The following is an 18174-nucleotide window of genomic DNA, read 5'->3' on the forward strand; positions in this document are numbered from 1 at the left end:
TATAATGTGGGCGGGGCCATACATAAAATGATCGGCAGGACATTGAACCAATCAAATCGTGTGCCTTAAACACATGAATGGACCAATCAGAATGCAGAATCCCGTTGACGCATTAATCCGGAAGTCTTTAAATGGGACTCGCACACAGATTTGTTTGCAGTTTTTAGCGGAATGGCTCCACAAAGTTCTCAAAATTAACCAAATCCGTTAGCGATAGAGTGGATTAGGTGGTGAAAATGTGTTTTCTGGGCCGTGTTTGTTTTCTCCTCTTTGTCGTGCAGCTCACAGTCGGAGTCTCTGCAGGAAAAGGTGAGTAAAGACTTAAGTGAGTTAAAGGAAGTTGTCATCTGATTAAATCTGATTGAATCAGGAAATCTGCCTAACTGAGTTGAGCTTTTTATGAGCGTTTCATGTCTGTTTATTTAGCAGCTGATGCTTGAATTAGCTCTTAATTGAGTTTCCAGTCTGAATGAGGTCTTTTTTTCTCTCTCTCTCTGCTGGGTCCGTTTAACATGAGTAGAAACACATTTACTGAAAAGTTTTTTTTCCCCCCTTTCAGAGAGGAAAAATGTGCTCTTCATCATAGCAGATGATCTGCGTACGTCTCTGGGCTGCTACGGGGACTCTGTGGTGAAATCCCCCAACATTGACCAGCTGGCCTCGAAGAGCCAGGTCTTCCTGAACGCCTACGCCCAGGTGGGGTCAAGCTTGGAGGTTCTGGTCCCTGCTTCGTCAGGTGTCGGGGTCTCTGTTTACTGACTGCATCATGTCCTTCCCACTCTCAGCAGGCCGTGTGCGCGCCCAGTCGCACGTCCATGCTGACCAGCCGCAGGCCGGACACCACCAGGCTGTACGACTTCTTCTCCTACTGGAGGGTCCACGCAGGCAACTACACCACACTGCCACAGCACCTCAAGTCCCAGGGCTACGTCACCATGTCCGTGGGCAAAGTGTTCCACCAGGGTGAGAACGCCACGCGCCCGCGGCTCTGGATCGGCTTCAAAGAAGCCTTTTCGTTCCAGCTCGAACACCTTTTTCCCCTCTCTGGTTCGTCAAGGACGACGCGTGTCTTTAGAGACACTACTTGATATATTAAAGCAAAATGGGGAAAATGAGCCCGGAGTAGAAATTAGAGATGGATGTCTGGTCCAATATGGTGGAAACGCACCATTCCGCCAACAGCCCAGGAATGTGGAGGGAATTCATCTGGAAAAAAATCTGATCTTTATTCAACAACAGGTGTGCTGGAGACGTTTGATGAGGATCATTTTTTTCAGGGCAAGATTAATTGAAGAAATAAGACAAACATTTGTATACTGACTCGCCAAGAGCTGCTTGGTCCTATATTTTTGTAAATTGTCCCACAGAGTAAGAAATATCTGGCAAAAAATATTATCTGTTGCGAACAAGAAAGCAATCTATAGAAATGTGGGTAAATAAGCACCGTCGACAAAGGATCAGTGGCTCGAGATTGTCAGAAATGTTCTTAATGGAAGAGTAAAAGAGATGTATGGAGGAAATTGACTGAAAAGGATGACACTGGATTAAGAACAATGAGCAAGATGTAACAAATGTGTCTAAAGCTTTTTTAACATTAAGGAATATAACAAGTAACATCACGTTTTGTATATAAAACATCTGTTTTTTAAAAATAAAGATTTAAGTGGAAAAAGAGACACAAGATCAGGTTTAAACTTACAAACTCAGCTGCTGCAGGGAAGGTGATTTGTATCGTCTTTGGTTTTCAGGCATCGCGTCGAACTTCACCGACGACTTCCCCTACAGCTGGTCGGTCCCTGTGTACCACCCGCCGTCCTTTGACTACGAGAACCTGCCGGTATGGCCAATTGTTTCTCTGTGATAGTTCTGATACTGCCTGGGCCCCAGTGACCAGTGGATCGCGGCTGTTTTTTCACTAAGCAAGTTTTCTTTATCGCAAATAAAATGTGGATTCTTTTTACATTAAGCGTGGGCGTGATGGATGTTTTCCAGATGTGTCCAGGTAAAGACGGAGCGCTCCACAGAAACCTGCTGTGTGCGGTGAACGTCTCAGAGCAGCCGGGAGCCGTCCTGCCCGACATGGAGAGCACGGCGCAGGCCGTCAGCCTCCTGAAGAGCCGCCGCGGAGACGAGCAGCCCTTCTTCCTGGCTGTGGGCTTTCATAAACCTCACATCCCCTTCAGGATCCCACAGGTACAGCCTGAGCCTCACTGGAGGCAGATTAGGAAGGAAGGAAGGGAACTTCATTGGTCTCATGAGTGGAAAGAAGGATTTCAATCATTTATTCACTCATTAAATTAAGCAAGAACTCAGATTTGACTCTTGGATTATAAATCTGGGTGTCGGGGGTCTGAAACCTGCAGCCACATGAAGCTCTGTGGCCCGTTTGTCACGGCTCCATGGAGCTTTCACTAAATTACATGTAAATGAACATTGCATTCGATTCTCAAAAGAACTCCTATCTTGACTAAAAAGCGCTTCTTAAAAAGGCGCAACTAAAATTAGAAGGTGGATTAAAACCATAAAGAATGGGGGTGTGTGCAAAAACTGCTTTAAAAATTTGACTATTTAAATCAAACAACGCTAAAATAAATTAAAAGGGATAAAACGGTCTAAAAATCCAAAATTGCAAAAAGTTTCAAATGATCTCAAAATTGCTTAAAAGAATAGTGAAAACTGCTAAAATTTGGATGAAACAAAACATAAAATACATTTTTTGTGGTACGTCATCATATCTGAAAGCTTCTAAGCTGCTTGAGTCTCATTTTAAATGTTGAACATGTTTTGTGGCTCCAGTTAAATTAGATTCTGGTCATAAAAGTTGCACTCCCCCCCCCCCCCCCGGATTAGACGAGACGAGATCGATCTTTAACCCATTTATGCACCAAAAGGAATTAATTTGGAAGAAGGAAAAGTTTGCGCTCTTCAGAAGAGCCGAGGCTGAAAATGTTATGACCAATAAAACAATGATCACATGAGCCCTCATTTTTCCCCCAGGAGTACCTGAGCCTGTATCCTCTTGATAAAATGCCTCTGGCCCCCGACCCCGACGTGCCCGAGCTCCTCCCCCCCGTGGCCTACAACCCCTGGATGGACCTGAGGATGAGAGAGGACGTCCAGCGGCTCAAAGCCAGCTTCCCGTATGGACCCATCCCCAAAGACTTCCAGGTAGGAGCATACCCCCCCCCCCCCCCAGGTTTCTCTCCGCTCTCTTCCACCGTCGTGGTTCGAGTCCAGGGGAAGTCTGACCGTTTGTCCCGTCTTCCAGCTGCGCATCCGTCAGCACTACTACGCCGCCGTGTCGTACCTGGACGATCAGGTAGGACGTCTTCTCGCCGCGCTGGACAAGCTGGGACTGTCCAACGACACTATGGTGGTGCTCACCTCCGACCACGGTCAGTCACCGTGTGACGCTGCATCAGGGTCTGGTTGACTTCTTTTAGGGAATGAAATCGTTTCAATGCTTGTTGTTCTGGTGTTTGGCCACCAGGTGGCAGTGTGGTAACATCAAACTGTTCTGTCTTCTTGCTGTCTTCTTTTTTTTTTTTTCTTTCCTCTAAACTTTGTGACTTGGAAGTTTTCTGTGAATGTCCTCTTCTGCCCGATTCCTCCTGAAATATTTCTGTGATTTACTTCACTCCCAGACATTTTTTTTTCCTCCCCCCCGGCCTCGTCTTGCAGGCTGGTCGCTGGGCGAACACGGCGAATGGGCTAAATATTCCAATTTCGACGTGGCCACTCAGGTCCCCCTCATGTTCTACGTTCCCGGTGTCACCTCTCATCGTACCGCAGCGGCCGCCTTCCCCTTCGTCGACGTCTTCAGCCAATCTGAGCGCAGCTTTAAGAGTGAGCCTCCCCCGTTCTCCATGTACGAAGTGTGGCACGTTTAGTAAATCGTTTTTCTCTCAGATGACCGGGTGGTGAAGAACATGGTGGAGCTGGTGGACGTCTTCCCCACCATCTCGTCCCTGGTTGGACTGGAAGCTCCCAGGTCCTGTCCTGAAGTCTCATTAAAGGTAACGACCGAGAGAAGCCAGAACGTAACTCGCTTCTGTTCCAAAACTTCCCTTCAAGATGAATGTCATAAAGCCAGTAACGTAGTAATTTAGACTTTTTTTTTTTTTACTATAATAAAGCAATAGTGTGGTAATTTACACATGATTAACTATAATGAAGCCAATAAGGTAGTAATTTAGACTTTTCTTTAACTATAATAAAGCCAATAATGTAGCAATTTCCTCAGTAATAAACCCAATAATGCAACAAATGTGCCTTTTTTCACTAATATAGCCAATAATGTAGTAACTTTTCCTTTCCTCAAATTAAAATACTTGCCGAGAGTCTCGTGTGACATTTGAGCCATTATTCTCACATCAATTAGGGCTATTAGAATGAATTAACTGTAAACTTTCGACACACATTTATCATTACTCTTACATTTGAAGTGGATGTTATTGGCTCTTCATGGGTTGAAGCAATGAAAAGTGCAGGTTTAGTCTCGTTTTAATGTGGAGCATTAAGGCGACTGTCTGTCCAGTGGAAATGTTTGGATTTCAGTGCTCCTCTGATGCGACGTTTCCTTTTCGCTGGTTTCTCTTCTTTAGCAAAAGCCCGTTTCACATTTTACAGACTCTCAAGTCCACCAAACATCTTCAAATATTTACAGTGAAGCGGAGGAGGCGCGGGCCGCAGACGCGACTCGCCCGCCGCGACGTGTTTATTTAACTCCACGAGCTTTTGTTTCTCGACTGGTTTCTATTAAAGTGGGAATGCGGGAACTTCTGAAGGGCTTTTTCTCCTCGCCGCTCGTCTCTCAGGTGGAGCTGTGCACCGAGGGCATCAACCGGGCCTCCACCTTCCGCCGCAGAGAGAAGCGACCCAACAAGGAGCACATCGCCTTCAGCCAGTACCCGCGGCCGGCCGACACGCCTCAGGTCGGGACGCCGGAGGCGAAGCCTGAAAAACGTCCCCACCCCATCTAAAGACGTTTGACTCTCCTTGTTTCAGCCGAATTCTGACCTCCCGCTCCTGAAAGACATCAAGGTCATGGGCTACTCGATGCGCACCTGGGACTACAGATACACTCTGTGGGTGGGCTTCAACCCCGCCACCTTCCAGGTAGCTGCAGGCGCCTTCCACCACGTGGAGGGGGAAAAAAAAACAAAACCTCCCGTGGCGTCTTGACGCCTCTCGTGTCTCCGTCCAGGCCAACCTGACGGACGTCCACGGCGGGGAGCTGTACATGCTGGCGGACGACCCCGGAGAGGATTTCAACATCTACAGCAGCGTGGCGCACGCTCCCATCGTGAGGAAGGTGGACGCTCTTCCTCAGGTCAGTTCGTGGAGGACGTTGAACCGAGGGCGCCTCCCGGTCTCACGACGGCGTTTCGTGGTTTTGTTTCAGAAAAGTTGTGCATTTACCATGATAACTTTTTGAGAACTGCCCGCTTTTAACACTCTGGAGGAAAACAATGAGGCGCCAATGTTTCCATGGAGACACGGCATTTTCAAAAAGTTCCACCATGGAGCCAAAACGAATGCAAGTACAGGATTTGGGTTTCCACTAGAAGACGTGTAAGCGAGACTTGAGTTTGCACATAATGAGATCTCCAGTCTTCCTCCCTCAGGCCTCTCTCTCTCTCTCTCTGTTTTTAAAGATGCTTTCACTTGTTTTCTTTTCTTCATGGTTTGTCCAGCCTGTGAGCGTGCAGGAGAGGATGAAGCTGCAGCTCCTCTACCTCACAGCAGGGATGAAGGCGAGCGGAGGGAAGGCGTGACCACGGGAAGAAAACACAGTTGTTGTTTAAAAAAAAAAAAAATGAAGAAAATTGGTGCTGGATGTTTTTCTTCCCACGACGCTGGACTGATGTTCCCGGGACTCTTGTCCAGAAGATGTTCCGTCAACTTCAGTTCATGAGGGACGAACCGGGAAAAGCTGCTGCTCGAGCTGAAAGGATCTTGACGTCGACTTCATTTGGGAAGCGTTGCACTTTGTATTGCTGCCGCGGGGAAACACGTTGTCAATAAATGAACCTCGGTAAAGGGACGAGACGCTGTCTTTCTCTGGTTTGTCTCCACGTGGACGCCCTCCAGCCTGAAACCTCAGCAGAGTTCACCTGGTCCCGCCGGGGCCACACGAAGGGTTAAAAGCCTTGTAATTGCCTTCTGCAATATAGGACCAATTCGGCCTCGCGCCTATTCAGCTCTTTACCATTTTCAATTTCCAGCCGATCATGCAGAACCGTTTGTGGAATGTCCGCCTGCCTCAAATGGAAAGTCGGAAATCTGTCGCACACCAGGCTGAACTTCAGATCCTCATCTTCCTCATCATCCTCATCGCCCCTGAGCCACATTTAGTCCAATCAATAGGAAACAACTTCACCTGCTATAAGCTTCCGTGGAGACTTGTGGGTGAAAATTCTCAAAGCAAATTATTTTGGTTATTAATCCTATCACTTGTCTGAACTGTAATGTTTATATATAAAATATTTGCTTGAGTCATTTTCCTCAAATTTCACCTGGTGCAAAACATCTGTAACCTTTAAAATAAGGGGAAAAAACACTTAGTTTTTCTATATTCTAAAAAATCTGTGTGGCAATTTCATAAATATTTTAGTTATTGTTTGTTGGTGGTGGTCAGTTTTAATTTCTTTTTTTACCTGCTTTTAGCCAATTTAGCATTTCCATCCTTTTAACATTTTAGTATTCAGCTTTTTTAGTGTATATATATATATATATACACACACTAAAATTCACTTAATCACATACGACTCAGCTAACGGGTTCAGACACACAATATTTTTAACTCCCCATCTTCAGGAGCCTATTCTGCTTCAAACTGATTTGGTTGAATGACGGTGTTTAAATGAGTCAGTGATAAATTAAACAAACAATGGTGTATTAAACAATAATACACTTGAACCAGGGTTTCGGATCAACTGGTTTCCCTGCTAAATGGTGACCCACTTTCCTTAGCGTCCGTTGCTGCCGCCAGTAACGGCCTATATTCAAAATAAGACTCACTAAAGGTGCGACACTTGGCGAAAACTTCATCGTAAATGTTTTTATGCGGCGTTCGTCAGGACGACGACGGATTTCTGTCTGGTTTTTAACATCCGTTATTAACGGCAATGAGGGACGCTAAAGGGTCACCAGTTGACAAGGAAACCACTTAATGTGAAACACTGGAAAGCTCTTCTCTGGAATGGGAGTGGACAGAGACAGACACAGAAGCAGCCTGTTCTCAGTAGAGCTCCCAGGAGGGACTTTTAGACTGGCGGGACCAAGGCTGAATTTGCAGAAATACACTTTGAAGATTATGTTGTTGGACCTCTGACACCTATGTGAAATAGTTGGAAAAACCTTTAATACACACAATGAAGTTTACAGCCAGTAAGGGTTTGTTCCCCTATAAATCAAACACTTGTTGTGGGACTCATGATGGAAGAGCGACTTCGGCTTGGATGCCAAATGGGAACGGCTCCAGATCTGCATGATCCTAAAGTGGATGAAGCCACTATGTGTAACTGACAGATGGTTTTAATCCAACCTGTTTCAGAACTACATGCATTGACTTCGTAAAAACAGCTGGAGCTTGAAGGGTCTGTCAGGTGGAGAACTTTCTGTTGTCTTTTTAAGAATCTCTATATGCAGTCATGTACTCGCTCTGAAGAATTCAGTCCGACACGTCCCCGGGTGCAGCTTGTGGGTTAGTGCCTTGCCCACGGGCTGCTCAACTCCACCGAGCTTGAAGCTAAACGTCAAGGCCGCCGCCACCGCTCTGCCAGCTCATATTTCTGTGCCTCAGTGGTTTTATCAGATCAATATTTATCATCACAAGCGCTGATCTCTGACCACCGTCAAATTGATCTAATGGCAATTACATTAGTTCACCTGCTGCTGCTTCTCCCTCTCCTCCTCCTCCTCTTCCTCCTCCTCCTCACTCCACTCCTCTTTGTCTCACGCTCATCGTCTATCATTACGCTTCATACACTAGTAATCACATTACTGCTGTGGGCTCGTACTCCGGCAGGTCACACTGCCTTTCTGTTAACGCTGGAAACACACACAATTACATTAAAGGCTGTGTGTGTGTGTGTGTGTGTGTGTGTGTGTGTGTGTGTGTGTGTACAAAGTGCGTGTACAAAGTGCTTGGCTCAGCTGCATTAAGAGCACAGTTCGTCTCAAGGGTGTTAGTGAGTGTGTGTGTGAATGAAGCCAGGAATAGTAAACAAACCTGCACCATACTCTGCCTTCCAAGGACTTCAAGAAGTGGTCTTGAAGAGTATTTTGTCAGAGAAGCAGTTTTTTTTTCTTTCTTCATGTACCACTTAACTCGTTAAACGGTGTGAGAATGTGTGTGTGGACTGCAGAGAGAACTGGAACACAAAGCAGACATGTGGAAAAAAAACGCATCGTTTTTGCATTTTCATTTCAGAAAAGAAAACAGCAGAAACACTGGAAATGGTGGAGTTGGCCCGTTTGGAGGTGTCATTCTTTGTGTTCATTATGAAACCAAACAACCATTGCTACAGTTACCTTGAAAAGGTATTACGGTTGCCAGTGACAGTGGCAAATAGAACACTTAAGGTTAATTTCAAGAAGCTTTACCTTTAAGCAAACTCTGCATAATGCAAGATTTTATCCAGAATTTCCCATTCCCACTCAAAAAACAAATACAAATCAGGATCATGTCTTGGACTAGTAGATGGATTCAGAAAACCCAGACGAGTACAGGGAGAGCGGGCAAACTCCACACACAAATGCCCAGAATCGAATTGTCTTCTCAGTGTGAGGCAACAGTGCAAACCACTACACCATGTTGCCCCCCCCCCCCCCCCCCCCCCCTCGGATCTGGACGTCATGGCTGTAGTGGGAGCTGCATGATATCAGGTCATCAAAACGATAAAAATACAAAACACTGTATAGAGCTGATGTTTGGTTTCCATTGACACAAAAGATTTGTATATAGTTTACAAAAAACTGGTTGGAATAGATTATTTAAAAGAGTTTTGGATGTACTATTAAATGAACACTAATCAGTTTTTAGAGTTTCAATACATATACACAGATAACATTGCTGCTATTACAGTCTTTTCCTTCCCCGGTTGTAGGATTTGTTGGATTTGTCTTTCTAAATGACATTTGTAGGGCCAAATAATAACTTACTGTACATACCTCCTTGGTGAGTTCAGAGAAAATACTTTCAGTCAATGCTACAGTTGGCGTTTTAGCAAAAACCACAAAACATAAACGACGTGCGATCGTCTCCAGACCTGGTTTTGATCAGAAGAAATATACCATAACGCAGCACCAGTGACATGCGAGTGATGTCGGTTTAATCCAATTCTTTTTGCAACTGAAACCAGAATAAACAATTGACCGATCAGCCATTTTCTGTACCTGTGATGCTGGAGCGGCAGGCCACTCCCCAGGAGAGTGTGGCTGGCCCGTGTTCAGGAGGTGGCAGGGCTTTGCCAGAAAGAAAACAAAGAAGTTAAGATAACAAAAAATAAATAAAATCAATGCACCATCTTATATTCACACTGATTTACAGTAGTTGGCGATGAAGCCAGTGTGGAGACCCCCCACGGTGTTTGTTTACACAGTGATAAATGAACATAGACAAACACACTTTGGGATCACTTTCTTATGTGCATGAAAACAGTTTGTTAAAAATAAAAAAAGGTCAAGAGAAGCACAAAAATCCAACCCAGGAGAGCCTGAGTACTTTCCGGAACCCGTCCCTGTCTGGACTGGAACCCGTGTTCTTTCCCGTTGTGTGAAACATGAGCATGATTCAGAGCGTAAGGCGAGCAACACGATGTGGCGTGTTGCCTGTCAGTGGGAAACGGCTTTAATCAGGACTCATTCAATTAGAGCCGAGCCGCTCTCGCCTTGTTAGCACAACCAGAGGGGGCACAAATAAAACTCGTAGGGCAAAAGAAGGAGCGGTGGGGCAATCTATTAAAACTGCTACTCTACACAGGGGACAGATGTCTGAGAGACTTCCTCTTAATGAGTCCGTAGCTCTGAAAATGGAACAATAAAAGCAATAATATGGCACGTTTGAGTGAGATAATTACTCCATGAGTTTGTAGTTGTTTGCCTGGGCATACAACTTATTATAAAAAAAGAAAATAACATCTTATATACCAACACTACATCCAAAACAACTACAATTCACTGTTTGAAAAACATAAAGATGCTACAGTACCAGAGGGGAAAAAAACCCTCCATTATTACCATATTTCACTGACAGAGAAAGAAATTTGTCATTAAAAAAAACGTTTACAAGAAATTTGAAACATGAAAAATAAATGTCACTACTTACTTCTCCCTGACACATCTTTGAGATGAGACTTCTGTTCCAGAAAATATGGTGAGAGTTTTCCCTTTCACTGAAAAAAAAAAATCAACTCTATGTGTGTGTGTGTGTGTGTGTGTGTGTGTGTGTGTGTGTGTGTGTGTGTGTGTGTGTGTGTGTGTGTGTGTGTGTGTGTGTGTGTGTGTTAAACCATATCTGTGAGAGCATATTGAACTGCATGGTTACCTATGGCAATTAAACCTATAAATCTAAGCTGTCAGCTGACACACACACAGTAGTAGGGGCTCTCAGTCATTTATAGAAATACTTAATTACGGTAGCTGGTATTAATGTCGACCAGAAAACACACTTCAATTTGAGCATCAACACCTTGTTCTTCCTCTTATTCTTCTCTTTTCTCTCACACTCTTTAGTTTCCACCTCTCATTCCCCTCATCTTACACACACACACACACACACACACACACACACACACACACACACACACACACACACACACACACACACACACACACACACACACACACACACACACACACACACACACAGCCCTACTTGTCATAAATTCTATTACGCGGCTACTTTCAATGAATTAATCATGCACGGTGAAGTAGGCTAATAGTTGCTGTGATGTGGGAATAAGAATTCATTAGCAGTAATAAGAAGACCCGCTCAGCTCTCTTATTGTACATCAAGGCCACTCAATGCCTTGCCTCTTATTTATCACACAAACCTTGTTGAGAGTAAAATCAGGAAGGTTTTACTCCCGTTATCTTTAAAAGGCTGTGATCTGCTGCTCTGTGATCTTAAAGCTTCTGTAAACCTGATCTGATCCCACAACCACATCTGTATGCAACAGCTAATCTGACGTGTCTGGATTGAAACTTTCACATGGACGTTGGATTTCAATTTCAAAGTAAAAGTGCATGTGAAAATCCAATGCATACTCAGGGAGAACATGCACAGAAAGACCCCAGCGTGAACCTGGCACATCCTGATCGTTTCTTTGTGTGAACATGTCCACATTGACCCAATATGGTGGACCTGCTGGCTTTGGAAGAGATAGATCAGTAAAGTCTTTATAAATATTCAATATTCAATATCAAGACAGTCATTTAAGGTCTGAAATAACTTATATTCAGGGTCAGTTCTTGAAGATGGAATAACTCCAATTATCTACAACTTTCTTTAACCTGGACTCATCAAACGGTTACTTTTTCCATGAATTTTCTTCAAATTCAATTCAAGAACTGTTTCCAGTCCCCCTTTCAGAAACAACAGATCTCAGATCGACAGTGCACCGGGATCACTGGTTCAAACAGATTTTATTCCATATTTCAGAGACAATAAATATTCAAAAACAATGGAACTGCATCACAACTTCTGATCATCACATAGAACAACTTCATTATAAAAAAGAACCATAGAAAAAGGCCAAAAGAGAGCACTGAGAGAAACAGAAAATAAAATCCCAAACAAAACAGCTGAAGTTGAGCAACACACTTAAAAGTACAATGCAATCCATGTGGGATGGATATGTTGTCGGCTTTTCAACTCTTTCCATCGTTGGTCAGTGACGTACATCAGATCCACAGACACACACTGTTGCTGTTCGGCTCCAAAACATTCACATCCAAGAGTCCAACACTTTTCACACCACTCAATAAACAACTGGTTTTGGTTTCTGTCTGTGTTTTTGCCCATAGAAGAATCAACCAATGGCGGAGAAACGTTCTTTTCTATGCATGTCGTAATTTTGGCGGGAAATCTGCTGTATGCATTCTGGCACTGATCAGGTAGAGGACGCTATTTCCGCAACACCAACAAAGCTGAAGAAAATGAAGTTAGCAAATGTGGTTTTTTTTGGTGGTTTCTAAAAGGAATTTGTCTAAAGCTGGTTAGCTAATATATTTGGATGTGAAGAAACTGCCATATGTGACATTTTTAAAGATTATTTGAAGCTGAAGAGCATCTAACCAATTTTTTTTTCTCCGCTGTAGCGAGCGAACTGAGTGAAAAACTGAAAGAAACTTCCAGTAACATTTAAAAGAAATAACCTCAGTTCCAAATCTGTCCACTGGGGGTGCACTCTTAAAGTATGAGTCCACATGGCTACAGATTCGCAATACCTATCAAGCCAGTTTATTACTAGCATAGCATCTAATAAAAGCAATATCATGATGCTAAGTTTGTGCCAACATTTATTAAAATAAATTCTGTAAATGAACAGATTTTTCTGAAACTAACAAAAATTTTGAGATTTGTTGGCATTTCTGGTTTATTATACTGTATTTCACTGGAATAGCCCCAACAGTTTGACACCTTCGCTCTTTGCTAATCCAGCTAATGCGATAACTCAGATATTTACAGAGCTTTCAATTAAGTAAACAAGTTCATCCTCTGGCAAAGATGCACATAATACTTCATATTTGTGTCGTGTAGTTCAGCCCTCTATCCCAAAACCACTTTAACCTTAAGATTTGGTACCAATGCCAGCATTAACTTGAGGCGCGGTCCCACGCTGTTTGTGCCGGGATAGGGCGGGGCGGGTTTTTGTGGGTCCCCACGGACAAAAGTTGTGGATAGTACCGAAACAACTGTAGCCACGATTTTTCACCACCCCTCCATTAAGGAACCTACCTGCCGACATATTAACCATACTCTCTGTTGTGAGACCGCGCAACAAAGTTGGATCTGGGTGCGCTTTGCCTTACTGTACCGTACCGTACCGTAGCGTCCCGGCCTGCCCCGCTCTAGCACGTACCGCACACTGGGACCGAGGCTTAAATTAACTCTAGGTCACGAAACCTTCTGTGGCTGTAACTCAAGAACTTGGGACAGTACGCCAGTTTAAAACCAATACGGGAAATAAAGCGGTGAGGCAGTAAATCCTTTCTTACTTTGGTCGATGAAAGAAAAATGACATCCTATTAATGTGATGTGAAAGCTTTGGGTAAGAGTCGGTGAACCGTTTTCCACGGCTTTCTTAATGCATGCTAAGCTAAGCTAACTAGCCTCACATTTTGCCTTCCGCTGTTGAAACAGTTTAGAAAGAGTTGTACCGACTGGTTCATCACTTGGAATGAAGTCATCTGCTCCACTTTCATTCAACTTTTTGGTTTTTCCACAACAAATTAATTGGCCTACTTCTTACCGACAATTCAGAATCTGTTCACATGCTAGCACTTCTTTTTTTCCCTACAGTCATGTTAGCATCTCCTTCTGGTAACCTCAACTGACAGCTGAGCCTTCAGACGAGGATTTCTACCACTGGTGGCTAAATCTGACAACAATCAAATATAGTGAGAAAAACAAGCGTCTTTTTTTTGGTAGATTACAGGGATTTGAAAAGAAAGAAAGAAAAAAACAACCTTTATTGTTCTTGTAAATACTGCTAGCACAGCCACTGTATGAAGTGTATTTGTGATTTAGAGAGAATGCAAACAAATGTTGGAGACACTACCAGAGAGATTATCAGCGTATTATCAGCTTGCGACCATCTGTCGTCAGAAAGTAAACGACTTTGCTCCTCTGCCACTGCTGCCGCTCACAAACAAGTTGACGAGTGTGATAATGCGACGGGATCGGATGGGATATTTAATAAGACGGCAGCAGAATAAAAGGCCATGCCGAAGGGAAGGCAAACTGTTTGCAAACACGCACAGATTCCTCAACTGTTGCGCCACCGGTGCCACGTTTGAGGACCTTATTTTGCAGTTTGTTACTGGACAATGAGGCAAAATGGAGCAGCGCCGAGTGAAAGGAACAGTAAACATAGAGTAACGGCACGGTTTCACCAGAAAACTGAACAACACATCACACATCATCGAGTTGGACCGAGCAACACTTTGTGGATCTACTGTGACGACCGAGCTCCAAGAGAAACACTTTGGGTTGAGTTTGCTGAGACGCTCCGAATTTGGCTTCATGACCTCGAAAGATCACAGAAAAGAAAACCAAAAAAAAAAAGACAAAATGACAAAAAAAGATTGTTGTTTTTAGTTCAGCAACATAAAGTGGAGCTGGGATTTGTTGATTAGTGAACATTTTCAGGCAATCAGATGAAAAAAACCAGACTGATTTGACAATTTTGGGGAAAAGAAAAGCCTCTTTTCTATATTTTCTTGGAGTTTAAAGCTGCTTGTATGTGTGAATTGTCATTGTCATAAGCTCAGCTTAGCAAAACACAGTAACTGGGAATAGGGTGAGTTTGCTACGACTCTGGTGACACGCGAGTTCCGGATTTTTAAAAAAGTTTACTTATCGAGTCACTGGAGCCTCCAATCAGTCTTCCGTCTCTGAGTTTTCAGATTTTGCTGCTAGTTTTTCAACCATCACTACGAATTTGAACGTGAGGCAGAACCCGCTGCTTCGACTTCTCGTGTTGGACTGAGTACAGAAAACGTGCAACTCAATGGACCAACTTGTGGTGGAATATGGTAATGCAAGATTGGGAAGGCGTTAAGACTATGACTTAGTCATGACTGCTATTTGAAATAAAACATTTTTAATGCGTCTTGTAATTAACGGAAAAGCAGCCACCTCATTGTGTCAGGCCCAAAAAGCAGAAGGACCTTATTTCCCCACGTTTCCAGAACATTACACATCGTACCTCGAGCCCGTCGGCATTGTGCATTTAAAGCAGCTCTGTATTTTGAGGAGACGACGTAAATATACTGCTTTTAGTTCTTCTTCTTCTTTTTTCTTTCAGAGTGTTGTTCTTGGTCTGAAGCTATCGATTATTGCATGCGATGATTTTATAGATTTTCAGGCATTTCAGACAAAGTCATACCTGCCAAAATCATCCAGAAAAAATAAATATTGCAACTGATGCTAATCGGACACTTAAAATAATACACTTGTTCTTCCTCCACAGTTTTTTTTTTTTTTAAAGCCAAACCCTGGTGTCATCATAAACGCCAGTAAAAAGCTTATGGAAACATTTGATTTTACGAAAAACAATCTCATATTTATACCAATATGGTATGGAAAATCATTTAGATTCATTCTTAAGTTTTTTTTCTTCTTTTTTTTTTAAATAAATAGAGCAATTCCCACCGGACACAAATAGAGGCACTTGAGTTTGTTTTTTTTGTTTTTTGTTTGTCTTCGTGAAAATTACTTTTCACATCCGCATTGTCTTCCATACACATTCAGCGATGGTCAAATGATCCAAAACGTATAAAAAAAAAAATCTCATGCTTAATATGCTGATTGTACACGAACCGAAACGATAAAGTTTTGACTCTTCACAGTGAAAACTTGACGTTTGGTGATGTGCAAATGCAGCCACACACACGCGCGCGCACACACACACACACACACACACACACAAATATATTATAATTAACATTTTCTCTCATTCATTCACATTAAATCATTAATTGGACACTTAAAAAAAAAAAAAAAACACTGTTTTTTGGAGTCACGATCTGTACAATATGATACACAAACATCATTATTGTTCCCGTCGGATAATGATTTAAATAGACTTGACAATCAGCTGTACACGTATACACACCGACAACACAACACGACCGATGTTAGGAGACGACTCAGAGATGCCTGGCAGTTGATTTGATCTCATTAGTTTCTGTACAGAGTGGCAGATTTCCTTCCTTTGACATCATCAGAGCCAAGTCAGACTGAATCTTGTGGCTTTTTCCCCCCCGAAACTGTCTGGCGCCTGAGTGGGAACTAGAAGTGAGACAACCGACACCCAGTACCATGTCCGTGTCACCCGCTTCTTCCTGGACAAGTGTTGCGGAAGCTACAATCTGAAAAATATTCAGCTTTCTGTGCACGCTTTTGTTCAGTTCCCTTCATTACTCTGTTACTAGAGTAGGAATGATTCTGGGCTTTAACTGCTGGTAAAGCAAGCATCTAATGCTGTTGTTACAAGAAGACTCTAATTAGTGTAGTTTTCCTTGTGTTTGTTCAGAATAGAGTAAACGCTACTGAATAATGTAAAGGCAGCTCATCATAGTTCCTTTTTCAAAATAGAAAATTAACAATTTCTTATTGCGTAGTCGTTAAAAAAAACAAAAAAAACCTTCTTACCTTCTTGTTCTTTTGTTGTGTTCCCATTCATGAACTCAGAGGGGGGTCCGAACATGCATGGACCCCACAGGGAATCAATCTGATGCACTCCTGCGCCAAACAGCCGCATCAGGCAAATTCTGCTCTTGTTAACTTGCAATCTAAAGTGAAACGTTTTTGATTTCAGGTGACGTCGGGCTCATTTACTCCACACAGAGTCCCAAGTCTCGCTTGTGATCTCACTTCTAGCTCCCGCAGCCCTTTTCTTTGAGTCTCTTCCTGTATGTAGTTGACCACGGCGGAGTCTTCAGAGCAGGTGAGCCTCGATGCGGAGCCAGTGCAGTCCCTGCCTGATGTAGCGGACCAGTTCCGTCATGCTGCTCTGCTGACTCAGCGGCTCCATCACCGAGTCCAGCTCCTGGAAGAAGTCTGCACGGAGGGAGACAAGGGAACACAGTCGGTTCACATTCAGCTTTCGGCTGCCAAAGAAAACACTCTACGCTAACATTTTACCCCAAAGACGTGATCCACAACGTCGTCTATTCATGTGAAAAGCAGAGGACAGACACAAGACAGTACGCGATAATATTCAGTATTGTGATCTGATTAGCGGTAAACACTGCTTTTTCTCTTGCTTCTAATTCACACCGGCTGTAATTTTTGCAAAAATAATCCTTTAATTGCGAACATTTTAAGAATTTGTGATTCATTTCTGTCATATTAAAAAAATCATTCATCTTAAATTTGCAGAGAAACACAATTTATCACAGTTCAGTCAGTCTTTTATGATATGCAACCTTGCGCATGTTCATGATAATGACAAATCTACGATATTACATTTATCAATGACGAGCGTGCAAAGAAACTAACAGAAACCAGATTTAGGCTAAAAACCTTATAAACTTTAGCGTAACATTAACGTCAGTGGGCAATTTCATTTAAAATTTTATACAGAAAATTGAGAAATTAAGCAACTGCGTGTGTGTGTGTGTGGTGATATGACTGTGGTTGACTGTGGCGCCGCGCCTACAGTCCTCATGCTCGCTATGCTTAAAAATATGTGAGCGAGGAATGCATTCTCTATGAAAAAACAAAAATCTGTTAAGTTTATTTCTTTTATTTGAATCTCCTCTGATGGGGAAGTAGTGTGACGAGATGAAAATGATAATTTTGTAGTTTTTTATATTCTTGCTCTGTGCTGAGTGCATGATCACTAACACACAAGATGCTGTGACTTCACGTTATTCGAGCATGGGGTTGGTTTTTTTTTTTCCGTGTGTGAATTTTGAGACAATTAATTCCTTACAGATGGCTCTAATTTAGCATGGCTGCTAGCGCGCTACCTTGTCCGTCAGCGGCCAGCCTGTCGGCCGTCTCCCAGTGTTCGTAGCTGCGGAGGATGTTGTTGGTGATGTTGACGTGACTGGCGGCCATGTGGTGAATCCTCTGGGGGATGGCGACGCTGCCTGAAGACCCCGGTGGCGGTCCCGATCCTCCCCCCGCTCCTCCTCCGCTGCTGGCGGGAGACGGGCTGAGCGAGAGGGGGGACGGAGTCCCGTTGACCCTGGGAAACACACGGAGGCGGTGAGGCTCCGTCACGTCATCGGGGGACTCGAGCATTGAGGGTGGGCCTGCTGGAGGGGTTTCCCAGTGATGGAAGACCCCAGAAAAGTACCGCCGTGCTGTCAATGATCTGTTTCCTCCTCGGAAACTAAAGGTCAGAGCACAGAGATCTGCCGCCTGCAGCTTCCTCTCGGTTCAGCACAGCTGCAGCTGAAGCTGAATTTAGAACATTAAAGACATATAAT

The 18174-nt window shown here is 43.5% G+C and overlaps 2 protein-coding genes across 2 annotated transcripts in view; one reads left to right on the top strand and one right to left on the bottom strand.

Moving 5' to 3' along the window:
* Window positions 1-144: 144 nt before the first annotated feature.
* On the top strand, window positions 145-6046 carry ids (iduronate 2-sulfatase). Its single transcript, XM_080502241.1, has 13 exons — window positions 145-309; window positions 560-696; window positions 786-963; window positions 1749-1837; window positions 1993-2193; window positions 2998-3168; window positions 3269-3395; window positions 3682-3846; window positions 3910-4016; window positions 4818-4934; window positions 5008-5118; window positions 5207-5332; window positions 5697-6046. The coding sequence occupies exons 1-13, from the start codon at window positions 237-239 to the stop codon at window positions 5775-5777; spliced, it is 1683 nt and encodes a 560-aa protein (XP_080358367.1). The 5' UTR covers window positions 145-236; the 3' UTR covers window positions 5778-6046.
* A 10627-nt stretch (window positions 6047-16673) lies between these two features.
* Window positions 16674-18174, bottom strand: part of aff2 (AF4/FMR2 family, member 2) — a gene marked incomplete at both ends in the record, with an annotated part of 160721 nt that continues 159220 nt past the window's right edge. Inside the window, 2 exons of the mRNA XM_080501965.1 lie at window positions 16674-16795; window positions 17710-17930. Of these exons, the coding sequence (XP_080358091.1) occupies window positions 16674-16795; window positions 17710-17930 (343 nt within the window). The remainder of the gene's footprint in view (window positions 16796-17709; window positions 17931-18174) is intronic.

Source organism: Blennius ocellaris, assembly GCF_963422515.1.
Source record: "Blennius ocellaris genome assembly, chromosome: 9".
NCBI classification, from domain to species: Eukaryota; Metazoa; Chordata; class Actinopteri; order Blenniiformes; family Blenniidae; genus Blennius; species Blennius ocellaris.